Here is a 12,118-nt window from a genome sequence, read left to right as displayed (position 1 = left end):
ATAGAGATACACATACAAGAAAGATTAATTCATTCATCATCCATACCGTGCATCCTCGAAAGGGTTGTGGGGGTTGCTGGAGCCTAACCCAGCTGACTTCGGGCGAAAGGCAGACTACACCCTACACTGGTCGCCAGTTAGCCGTAGGGGACACAGAGAGACAAATGACCATCCACACTCACAATCATACCGCCACCAGCAGGAATCGAGCCCGGGCCTGCCTGTACCGAAATCAGGTGAGTGAACCTCTACACCTCGAGGTGGCTTCCAAGAAAGATGAGAGGAAACATTTTCTATTCTATGTCTATTTCAGTGGCGGTCCGTGAATTTCCTAGCAACGCCTTCAGCTGTCGGAATCAATCCAACCCTCAAAAACTATTTTATGGCTATAAAACTTCTACTGCAGCTACAGCTGTGACACATAAAAATCATCAATAATAACCTCATACAACTGAAATATTTAGGAATATAGCCATATTTTACTCACCAAAAATCCTTTTTACCTCTACACAATATCCACCCTCCTTTCTTTCCTCCTTTTCTATCGCCATCGAAGCTAATGCTGAAAGTCGAGCCTGTCCTGTTGTATTTCTGCCAGAAATGTTCTGGCATACGTTTTTATTCGATTTAGTGCTGAAAATGTTTGTTCCCGGTTATGACAGGCTTGCTTGCTTTGGAGTTGTCCAACCTTTCTTAATGATGTCCAGCTTTTTTTTTCTTGAAAAGTCCGTATTGAAAATGGCTTTGACAGTAAATCTGCAAACAAATCCATTTCTTCTCCTCCTTCAGCCATTGTGGGTTGACAAAACCGCTATCAAATCAACAACAATATATATTTTCTTGTGCAGCTCGCTCCAGATACAGTTTAGTAGCTCTGACTATTCCACTCTATCATTAGCCAATCATAGTTGGTGAAAGCGATGACGTATCCCTACGCCTTCGAGGAGGCAATGACGTATCCCTACGCCTGCGAGGAGGCAATGACGTATCCCTACGCCTGCGAGGAGGCAATGACGTATCCCTACGCCTGCGAGGAGGCAATGACGTATCCTACGCCTGCGAGGAGGCAATGACGTATCCCTACGCCTGCGAGGAGGCAATAACGTATCCCTACGCCTGCGAGGAGGCAATGACGTATCCCTAAAATCAACAGGAAGATGCCAGTAAATGTCCCAAAATTAACAGAATGTTACCAGTAAATGCCCCAAAAATCAACAGGAAGTGAGCCACTAGAACTTACCAACGGATAAAGTATCCCCACAACCCCATAGTTTACTGGTGGCAAATGTACACGTCAGAAAATGTCTGATGGTTACAAGGAGAAATTCAACCAAACATTAGTGGGGGTGTATAGTTTTATATTTCAGGCAGTCTCTTTAATAATGGCCACGTTTATGCAAGCATTTAAAAGAAAACTACTACAACAATCACTTTGCAGCAGATTTGTGTTAAATCATTAAGTCATTTTGTTAAAAATTCAAGCTGGAAGAATTTAAAAGAATGCTTATATTGAACATAGTTGGCTGGGTTAGGCTCCAGCACCGCCCATAACTCTTGTGAGGATAAATGGTATGGAAAAAGAAGGAATGAACTTGATTCATGGCCAAAAAGTGTGTTTCTGGTCTAGTAAATAAAATAAAAGATCTTAAAGCATGTCACTTTTTTTTATTAATGCATTTTTTAATGTTGTCAACAATTTAATTGCACCCAGATCTACAAGTTTGAAATCGTGCACAAAACTGTTTCATCCTGCAGAGAAAACAAAAAACAAAAAAATCTGACCCAGGCAAACAAAACAGATTGCAGGAAACTAGTGTTATTCTGGAATTAATTTCCTTCTAGTTTATCATAATTTATTACCTTAGCATGATATACTTTTTGTATTCTTGCAGCAATCCCCAGCCCAGCAGTTTAAAAAAAATATTTTCTCTATTTAAAACAAACATTTCAAATGTTATCATTATCATTAGTATTGTCTTTTATTAATTTTGGAAAAAAGAAAAATATTTTCCTCTTTTTCGGGCCTATTGCTGGAGACCATGGCCCACCCGCCCACATAAGAATGACATACAAAACAAACTTTTGTACTAAAACAAATGAAAGAGGAATGACACAATTACTCAGGTGATACCACATAGTTTAAAATTCATACAAAGGCAACATTTTACACACCCGCCCCCCACTCCCACATTTAGTAACTTCGCATGGGGCCTTTTCGACCCATTAAAAACCCGTCAAACCCAGAATGCATTTCATTGCTCAAGAAGCACAGCTCCAAATATCAATAGATTATTTTCTTAAGAGATGTCTTAAATAAAAATAAATATATTTAAAAGGGAAGGGAAAGAACATTCCCTCTATAATGTTGAGTGCATTTTTTTCTTCATGTTTACATTTTCTACGAAAAATCTGACAAAAAAGGTTTATGCATTTTCAGATTTTTCTAAAACAAGTTAACCTTTTGAGACCATAAAGTTATACAGCAAACAAAAAACAAGACTGTCTAGAAATTATTGAAATGGGAATTTAAAACTCCATAAATAAATAGAATACCATGATAGTGTAATGTCATAATTACAACCGAGGCATATAGAACCCAAAGCAGAGAAGACGGAGTTCATAGAACTTTTTACATGAAGTTCAATAAGGGACCTCTTGGTAAAAAGTCGGGGCGGGGGCAACATTAGATGCTGAAGAGGGGCCTTCATGTCAGTTGGCTGCGAGTCCAGTGGCTTCAGAGGACAGCCTGAGTTGAACAGAATGCTTCAAATGTAATATTTAAAACTGTTTGCAAGATCAACTTGCAAACAAAAAAAATATAAACCGTATTTTCACACCTATAGAACGCGCCGCCTGAAAGGGCGCCGTCCGTCTCAGTTGCAGGTGTATTTTCTGTTTTTTGACAATACAAAAAGTGCTTTATTTCAAGGGACATGCTATCATGTTTTAAAAATGTCAACAGGAGCAAAACTGAGTTTGATTGTTTTATTGACATAATGTGTATTCGCGAAAATATAAGTCAAAGTATTAAAACATCTACAAATCTGTCAAAGTCCTCATCTTCTGTATCCGACATAAATAGTTCAGCCAAGTGGGTGAGTTCACCAACAATGCTGGGTTCCATCTCATTGTCAGAGTCGGCGTTGTCACCGTGGGGTTACGTAATAGTGATTCTAGCTTTGACGAACGCTCAAACTACAGTGCCAACTACTTTGGCCCAGGCATCGACAATCCATTCCGAATCATCACGTAACTCGTGCGGCACCGCCTGCCCGTCTTTGTATGGAGGGTTAAAGGCGCTACGAGCACAGGGAAGTCAACTGCATTGCCAGTCAGATTTACTGTAATACTTGGAATACACGGAGAGGCTATTTTTAGGGTGAACGTTCGACGAGTCGATCGCCGTAAGTAGCGTGTCAGCAAGAAATGAACCCAGTCAGTCAAGTGGTCAGGGTCATACAAAATTTTGAATTTAGCCCATAAACAAGGCGCACCGACTGATTGGGTGCCCGTTCATTTTAGAGAACATTTTAAACTTTTAAGTGTGCCCTATAGGTGTGAAAATATGGTACATAAGAGTGTCCATCCATCCGTGTTACAGCACAGTATCTTTAGGGAGGGGCGGGGTGCAGTAGAAGGGTCCTTACCGTGCATTGATCAGGTACTCAGCAAGGTTGATGCTGGCATGGGAGCCAGTAATGGTGACCTGTCTATCAGTGGAACCCTCCACAGGATTGGCAATCTTGATTTGAGCGCCTGACATCTGACGAATTTCGTTGATTTTTGTCCCTTGACGTCCAATGATGCAGCCGATGAGCTAAGAGAATATGAGGAATGTGAGCATAAAGCCAAACTTGGCAAAGGTATTGCTGAAAGATGTAACTGAGAACAGATAGGCTTTACGTCATTTGGAATGGTGAGCTCATGTGAGCCTGTTTGTGCAGAGGCGTCCAACCCAGCTGAGGAATTACAGAGGAAAATGTCAACAGCTTCCATTACTGTTCTTTACGTGCACGTCAACATGATACGAGTAAAATTTCGAGCAAATAATTATCTCTAGATACGAGAAAAAATTCAAGATACGAGAAAGCCAGGTTTTTTGCTGCATCTCTTTCGTGTATAACAGATATCTACGAGCACTGGGCGGAGCGTTTCATTTTTTTCAGTGTTTTTTCCATCACTCAGCGCGAATGCCACAGCGATCGCTAATACGAGGAGTATACATTACTTCTTGTTGGCTGCTCATAAGAACATCAGGGGCACTGGCTCTCTCCCCCGCAACTCCTCGTGTAATGTCTCTGGTCGCAACTCCCTCTTTGCAATGTCTCTGCGAGCACTGGGCGGGGCGTTGCATTTTTTTCAGTGTTTTTTTTTTACCCCCTTAGCCTGTTAGCTCCCGTTGGCGGAGCAATCGCTAATTCAAGACTACTTCTCGTTGGCAAGTGGTCGTGCGTTATCCTATTGTGAGGACGTTTGTGTGCATCATTTTAGGAATATTTTGAAGGGAATACAACAGCAAACAGCCCATCGATAGTGAAAGTGAGGGTGGAGGCGGGGCAAACAGCCATCCCGGCCAGGAGAGGATATAAAAATGTAAAACAAAATTTGAATGAAGTTTAGTGTAAGGTTAGATTAAACTTATTTTTGAATGTGTCTGCATCGTAATCCAAGTTCATTTATATGTTTCTTATATTACGATTCACCGGTGCAAAAAGGCTCCCCCGCAAGGTAATTTTACAAAGTAGAGTTGTGGTCAAATGTTTTCATACACTTGTGAAGAACATGGCTCTCTTGAGTTTCCAGTTATTTCTACAACTCTGAATTTTCTCTGATATAGTGATTGGAAAAGATACTTCTTTGACACAAAACATTTATGAAGTTTGGTTCTTTTATGACTTTATTATGGGTTAACAGAAAAAGTGATCAAATCTGCTGGGTCAAAAATATACATACAGCAACACGAATTAGCAATTTTGGTGATTTAGAAAGTTGTCAGTGAAATGAGCTTCATAGCATGGCCTCTTAACTTCTTGTGAGTGATTATGAGTGACTACAGCTGGTGACTTCTCTGAGGCCATTTAAATAGGGCTCATTGGATGCAAACGCCCACAAACGCTACAATGGGAAAGTCAAAGGAGCTCAGCACGGATCTGAAAAAGCGAATCCTTGACCTGAACAAGTCAGGAAAGTCACTTGGAGCCATTTCAAAGCAGCTGCAGGTCCCAAGAGCAACAGTGCAAACAATTGTTTGTAAATATAAAGTGCATGGCACAGCCACGATCAAGAGGAAAACGCAAGCTATCACCTGCTGCTGAGAGAAAATTGGTCGGGAGGGTGAAGATTCAACCGAGAATCACCAAAAAGCATATCTGCCAAGAATTAGAAGCTGCTGGAACACAGGTGTCAGTGTCCACAGTCAAGCGTGTTTTGCATCTCCATGGACTGAGAGGCTGCCGTGCAAGAAGGAAGCCCTTGCTCCAAAAGCAGTACCTCAAGGCTCGACTGAAGTTTGCTGCTGATCACATGGACAAAGATAAGACCTTCTGGAGGAAAGTTCTGTGGTCAGACGAAACAAAAATCGAGCTGTCAGGCCACAATGCCCAGCAATATGTTTGGAGGAGAAAAGGTGAGGCCTTTAACACCAAGTACACCATGCCTACCGTCAAGCACGATGGCGGTAGTATTATGCTGTGGGGCTGTTTTGCTGCTAATGAAGAAGGAGGATTACCTTCAAATTCTTCAAGATTACCTAAAGTCATCAGCCTGAAGATTGGGCCTTGGGCAAAGTTGGGTGTTCCAACAGGACAATGACCTCAAACACACATAAAAAGTGGTGATGGAATGGCGAAATCAGGCTAGAATTAAGGTTTTCAAATGGCCTTCCCAAAGTCCTGACTTAAACCCCATTGAGAACTTGTGGACAATGCTGAAGAAACAAGTCCATGTCAGAAAGCCATCAAATTTAACTGAACTGCACCAATTCTGTCAAGAGGAGTTCAAAGATTCAACCAGTAGCTTGTGGATGGCTACCAAAAGCGCCTACTTGAAGTGAAAATGGCCAAGGGACATGTTAGCAAATATTAGCGCTGCTGTATGTATATTTTTGACCCAGTAGATTTGATCACTTTTCTCTGTTCACCCATAATACAGTCATAAAAGAACCAAACTTCATGAATGCTTTTTGTGTGACAAAGAAGTATCTGTTTCAATCACTCTATCAGAGAAAAATCAGAGTTGTAGAAATAACTGGACACTCAAAAGAGCCATGACATTATGTTCTTCACAAGTGTAAACTTTTGACGACAACTATGTCTCATTGGCGGACAGGCACCTTAGTAATCAACCATGATAACCAATAAGCTAAAAGATCGCAATGGCAGCTTTTGAAGTTTATTTGAAGTGGGGGGGATTGGCAGTGAATGTTTCAGTGCCATTGACGGTAATAGCTGTCCAATCCATTTTCAGTGCTATTGATGGTAATAATCCAAATTGAAACATGATCATTTAATGCCAGTCATGCAAATTCACATGTTAGGATGTCTAACACTGTCAATCAATGGCTGATAACAAGCTCTTGTTAACCAATCGGCTCTATTTGACAATTGACGTCACTACGTCACACACTTGCAAACTTTCCGATGTGGCTTTCACATAAAAATTCACTTTCATTATTGTGGACATTATCATTATTATATGATGGACGCTTCTCAGTTTTTCCAGGAAAAAAATAAAATACTTGATTCATTTTGTATGCGTATAAATGAAATACAGTAATCCCTCGAATATTGCGGCTTCAACTATCGCGGCTTCACTACCTCGAATATTGCGGCTTCACTACATCGCAGATTTTTTGTGGGGGATTTTTTTTAAACATTTTTTTGTAAGTTCATAAAAATGTGAAAATCCGCATTGAAATGCGCTAGCGGTGGCCACTCTCCTGTCCTCCAATTGCTACTAAAACTCAGCACTGAAGTAAAAAAAAATTTTTTTAAAATTTTAAATAGGGGTGACCCTACCTCACGGTTTTTCGTTTATCGCGGCCATGTCTGGTCTACATTTACCGTGATAATCGAGGGATTACTGTATATGCCAATTATTTTAAGAGTGAAAATATTTACCCACTGTGAATCTGAATGACATTCCTTTTTGCGTTCGGCCTTACTTTTGTACTTGTAAACAAGGCTCCATAATAGTAAATCAGACCATTGACTGACTGACCACCTACCCTGAAAGCCCTGGTTGCTGTGTGCAATAGGGAAGGGACTCTGCTGCATGGCCAGCTGGTGCAGTTTTGTGAGCTGTTGAGCCATAGAAGGAACAGACAGAGAAAATGTACACCTTATAATATTATTATACAGCCCAGTGATAATGAGAGGAAAGAATGAAATGGATAATTTATCCTTGGGTCATGGCACAAATTTATACATCAAACGGGGGCGCATGTGAAACGGAGGTGATTGGAAAATTAGGATGATGCATCTCGGGACCAAACTTTCAAATATATTGGATCACTTACAGAGGGCCCTTCACTTACATCAGGCTGAGGAATGGCATGCTGTCCTTGGACAGCATATGCCTGCAAGGAGAGAGAGTTTTATTCGTTTTCGCTTTGTGTGACTTGTGACTCCTATTGATTTCACCTGGTGTTTCCCATCTTGGTGTCACTCCTTAATCATGGCCGAGTCATCCATCTGTTTCAGATTGTCTTGTCAACCCGTCTGTCTATTTAAACCCCTTCTCACTGTCTGCCCCTGGTCGGATCGTCTGTTCATGTATAAATCATGTACACCAGTATTTGTGCTCATCGTGCTTTGTTCTTTGGTTGTTGCTTTGTTACTTTTCCCTGGGTGTTGTTTCAAGTTTATTTTCAGTGAATGGGTTTAAAGTATTAAGGGAACTTTTAATGCACCCCCATTTCCCTACATCACCTGCTTCCCTGCAAATGGGTTCAACTCTGCTCACCACTCAAAAAGCCTAAAAACCTAAATATTAACGCTCTATTAAAAATAATTTAACATTTAAATTGAATGAAATTAAACATGTTTCTTGTGGACGTGCACTGCTTTAACATAGACGTAAAAAGAGGCGCTAGGTAACGAAAAGCATGGCCAACATGGTTTACAAAGTGATTCAGTAGCTTTATTTGGTAACTTTACCGACCCCCTATTTCTCCCACCTTGCATTTTTTTTCATTTGTAATCCCTCAGTTATTAGGTATGCATTTGGAAAGGCAAGTTTTAGAACCACGAATGTGAAGAATCAAACAAAAATATTCCTACCTGACCACCTGCAAAGATGACAGGAGAGCCTGAGGGTTTGGGTCGATATGGGATGGTTACTCCCTTTGGAGGAGACTGAGGACATATAACAGAGTTGAAGGTAAAATAACCATTAAAACAAAACAAAAAAGTAAGTGACTGGATCTCAAAGTTGCACAGTCCTTACCTCAAGCATAACAACACAGATCTGCTTGACACACTCGATGATAGACTGCGGGGTCCCTGCAACAGTGATGGCACGTTCTGTTGAGTTGGGCAACATATCCCCTGCTACTTGTACCTGAGCTCCTGCTGACTGCGGACACACGGACACACACACAAATGTTGTTGAGAATAATTACAAATGGCTGAGACATGTAAGAGTTCAATGGCCAACGTCAATTCTCATTTTGGACACACAAACCATTATTTTTTTCCCCTCCCTACTGTTGCCTTATTGATTTTATCTTGTGTTTTTAACATCAACCTGCCCAGGGGATTAAAGATGGAAATTAGCCTTTGGCTATAATCTTACATATTTACATGTACCTGTTCATTAATATGCATTTCCCCCTCATTAAATAAATCAAACTCAAGCTCAAGCTTGTATTATGTAACGCAATACATGAAACACACAAGGTAACATGTATCTACTAAGTTTAACTTGGTTAATAAAAAAATAATCCAATTTTTTTCTTCACTCATTGTCTTTGTTAGAGGAGTGGATCATCACTCATCTGTTTCATTCATTCATTACTACTGTGTAGGTAGTGCGAGTGATGTCTTCAGCGACACGTGGGAGGTATCAAATGTCATAGCAATGGTTATTTATTGCAGCTAAGTGGTGATTAAGTTGCTTTTGTGTGAGCATACCTGTCAACCTCTGCCGATAACTGCCCTTATAAATGATTATGATTCCTCTTACAAACCCCCAAAAAACCTTTCAAACACCGTACGAGTCGTACGGTGTTTGTAAGGTTTTTCATTAAAACAAAACAAAAAAGTAAGTGACTGGAAGTAAGAGACATACACTTTTACAAAAAACCTTACAAACACCGTACGAGTCGTACGGTGTTTGTAAGGTTTTTTGGGGGTTTGTAAGGGGAATCATAATCATTTATAAGGGCAGTTATCGGCAGAGGTTGACAGGTATGTGTGAGGAGGGAAGGTTCTGCTTGGTGCTGTGGCTGCGATATATTCCGGTAAACAACACATTAGGGCAGGGGTAGGGAACCTATGGCTCGAGAGCCACATGTGGCTCTTTTGATGGGTGCATATGGCTCTGAGCTAAAATATGGAAACCGGTGGTGAGAGAGCCGAGTCCCGAACACACCAATTGGAACGTCACGTCCGCACTGTGGCATTGATTTTTTTCTTCATTAGTCTTCTGCATCTATTCTTTCATTGATACTCATTGATATTCATTGATTAGCGTGTATTATATTAGCATATTGTTGTCAAAAGAATTTTGAGACTTTTTGTACTTTAAAAGTGGTAAAAGGACTAAAAAATGTGCACATTTTCATGTATTTTCACTTTTAAATTGTGAGTATGGCTCTGAAGGAATAACATTTGAAAATAGGAATTGTTTATGGCTCTCTCTTTCAAAAAGGTTCCCGACCCCTGCATTAGAGAATTAATTAAGGGATGACTTCTATCAGAGCAGAGGCCACTATATGGGGAAAATGCAATATATGGCGTTATAACATACTATTTTACATTCGTTGTCTCTGTTGCAGGCAATTCACTCTGTGGTCATTTGCCTCATATGCAAAACAAAGGAACAGTGGATTCTCATGGGACCCAATGAGTTTCCTGGGAATGCTATGAAGACGCACCTCTCTGATTTCTTTGATCTTGCAGCCCCCTTTGCCAATGAGCGAGCCACACTGACTGGCAGGCACAACGAGGCGCATGGTGACCGGTGGTTTGCTGGTGGCTGTACTGTTAGTCATTGATGTACTAATGTCCTGAGTGAGAAAGTCACACAAAGTTTTACATCATATAGTTGACCAACAGAACCGTGTCTCATCATCAAACATAGTTTGCAAAGCCAACCTCTTCCAATTTCTCAATGATCATGGAGAATGCTTTGAAAATGGAGGTGGTGGGTCCTGCAAGGGTTATGATCCTCTCCGGACAGTTTCCCTCAGAGATGTTGATGCGAGCACCACTCTGCATGCACAGATAAGCCATGTGGCAAGTGATGTAGTAGAATATTATGATATGCTTCATAGGACGTCTCACCTCCTCTCTCATTTTCTTAACCGACTCTCCTTTCTGTAGTGGAGACATACACTTTTACAAACTACAGTGTAACATGTGAATAACATCAACTTGATGTAAAAACATACCTTGCCAATGATACTCCCCACCTCCTGTAGAAGGACCATGCAAGCTGTTATAAATAAGTGCCTATTGAAAACATTTTATCAAGCTTTGCATGCAGTTCAACTCACCTTTCCATGCATGAGTAACCTGATAGTTAAGGTCACATTAAGTCCTCCTTCAACCAGACTTGAGTCCATTGATGCAGCTGAATGTGACAGACAGGAGGAGTAAATATTTGGTCACAAGCCAAATGCCTGCAACAGAGACAACAACAGCAACGTCAGAAGTTGAGTGTTTCTTCCAGAAATTGCTCCAAGCGCAGATGTCAGCGTTTGACGTAACAGGACACCCCACCAGCAATTTGCAAACGCAAGAGAGAGTCGTTGAACTGCCACAATACTCTCTAGACTGGCGCGCGTCCACCCATTCACGACAGTACAATGACCCACTGTCCGCATATGGCGCTGACTATTTCATGGTACCGAGAAGCAGAAGCGACATATGTTAAATTGACTATACGGTTACCGCAATATGTTAAAATCCGGTAGTATCACCTTCGTTACAAGGGCTTTCGTGCCGGGTACTTCTTAACAGGCAGTAAAGGGCTCTGGATCGAAAGCTAACACCTCCACTCAAAGGCACTGCACATCACGATCCATCCGTCACGCAAGCGATAGCCAAGTTCGACACGACACTTTTAAACAGCATTTGCATAACAATAGTGATAAAAGTTCGGCTACTGTACAAAAAGACAAAGCAATAGGACATTATAAATGAGTAAGCTAGAACGCTCAATTAGCTAGTTAGCATGACCGGTAATTTTCCATCAGGTTTGCTAGCTCCAGGAAATAGTCACTACCCGCGGCCTTCAAACGCACGGAGCAACACCGTATCACTGTCCTTCGCTCTTACTAGCAAAGCTAAAGGAAAGAGCAGCTAAATTTGTTATTTCTTACCCGGGGTGTCTGCCGACGTGTTTTAGGGGGTGGGTAGGGTGGCAAGGGAAGAAGGGGGAAAGGTTCGGGAGGGACTTTGAAAAGGATCCGGGGAAGAGGGAAGAGAGTCCACCACGGTCGTTTGATGGGAGTCCACTCACTCTATTGCTTAGCACAAACACGAGAGCGGATTCAACTTTGACCTTTTGTCGGCCACGCCTCTTGCGTGTACTCCTTCCTCTGACAAAAATGCGGCACATAGACCCCGTGAAAGCTCCTGGATGCTCGGTCTCTGCTCCTCGATAAATACAGTAAGAACGACACCCATCAAAGGGGTTGATTAGTTTAAGTGTAATGGGTTCCAATAATTGATTGATGTTTATTTTCCCCAAACAATCAATTTAAAAAGGCTGTATCAAAGATTTCAAATATTTGAGACTGCCTTTTTAAATTGAATCAGGAGTCGTGGGCAAATGTAAACTTTTGAACAAATAACGATTTGTTCAACAATTTACATGTGAATCATTCACATTGGTCACCATCCGTTATTTATACCCCTGTCAGGATAAGCTGAACAGAAAATGAATCAATGAA

General features: G+C 41.2%; 1 protein-coding gene and 1 long non-coding RNA gene across 4 annotated transcripts; both read right to left on the bottom strand.

Moving 5' to 3' along the window:
* Positions 1-1,645: 1,645 nt before the first annotated feature.
* Positions 1,646-11,770, bottom strand: pcbp2 (poly(rC) binding protein 2). Of its 3 annotated transcripts, none has more exons than XM_077603526.1 (13): positions 11,546-11,770; positions 10,718-10,794; positions 10,613-10,636; positions 10,506-10,538; positions 10,317-10,433; positions 10,097-10,228; positions 8,446-8,574; positions 8,280-8,354; positions 7,517-7,576; positions 7,226-7,298; positions 3,904-3,959; positions 3,648-3,817; positions 1,646-2,746 (listed from the first exon to the last, which is right to left on the bottom strand). In XM_077603526.1, the coding sequence occupies exons 2-13, from the start codon at positions 10,784-10,786 to the stop codon at positions 2,710-2,712; spliced, it is 975 nt and encodes a 324-aa protein (XP_077459652.1). In that variant the 5' UTR covers positions 10,787-10,794; positions 11,546-11,770; the 3' UTR covers positions 1,646-2,709. The 3 variants fall into 3 exon arrangements, with proteins under 3 accessions (XP_077459652.1, XP_077459568.1, XP_077459729.1); XM_077603442.1 differs by having other exon boundaries at positions 10,718-10,843; positions 11,546-11,766; XM_077603603.1 differs by having other exon boundaries at positions 7,535-7,576; positions 10,718-10,843; positions 11,546-11,765.
* LOC144076109 (uncharacterized) lies at positions 4,880-7,217 on the bottom strand. The gene is made up of 2 exons (XR_013300747.1): positions 5,661-7,217; positions 4,880-5,556 (listed from the first exon to the last, which is right to left on the bottom strand). It is a non-coding gene; the product is annotated as an uncharacterized LOC144076109 (long non-coding RNA).
* Positions 11,771-12,118: the final 348 nt, after the last annotated feature.

This window comes from Stigmatopora argus, chromosome 1, assembly GCF_051989625.1.
Source record: "Stigmatopora argus isolate UIUO_Sarg chromosome 1, RoL_Sarg_1.0, whole genome shotgun sequence".
NCBI lineage: Eukaryota > Metazoa > Chordata > Actinopteri > Syngnathiformes > Syngnathidae > Stigmatopora > Stigmatopora argus.
This window is presented reverse-complemented; position numbering and strand designations above follow the sequence as displayed.

Bases quoted from the DNA above. Each gene is read 5' to 3' on its own strand.
- pcbp2 (XM_077603526.1), bottom strand. From the start codon at position 10,786: ATGGACTCAAGTCTGGTTGAAGGAGGACTTAATGTGACCTTAACTATC. The intron at 10,229-10,316 runs GTTGGCTTTGCA...TTTCTCACTCAG, and splicing joins TCATTGAGAAATTGGAAGAG to GACATTAGTACATCAATGAC. The intron at 7,577-8,279 runs GTAGGAATATTT...CTCTCCTTGCAG, and splicing joins TCATCTTTGCAGGTGGTCAG to GCATATGCTGTCCAAGGACA.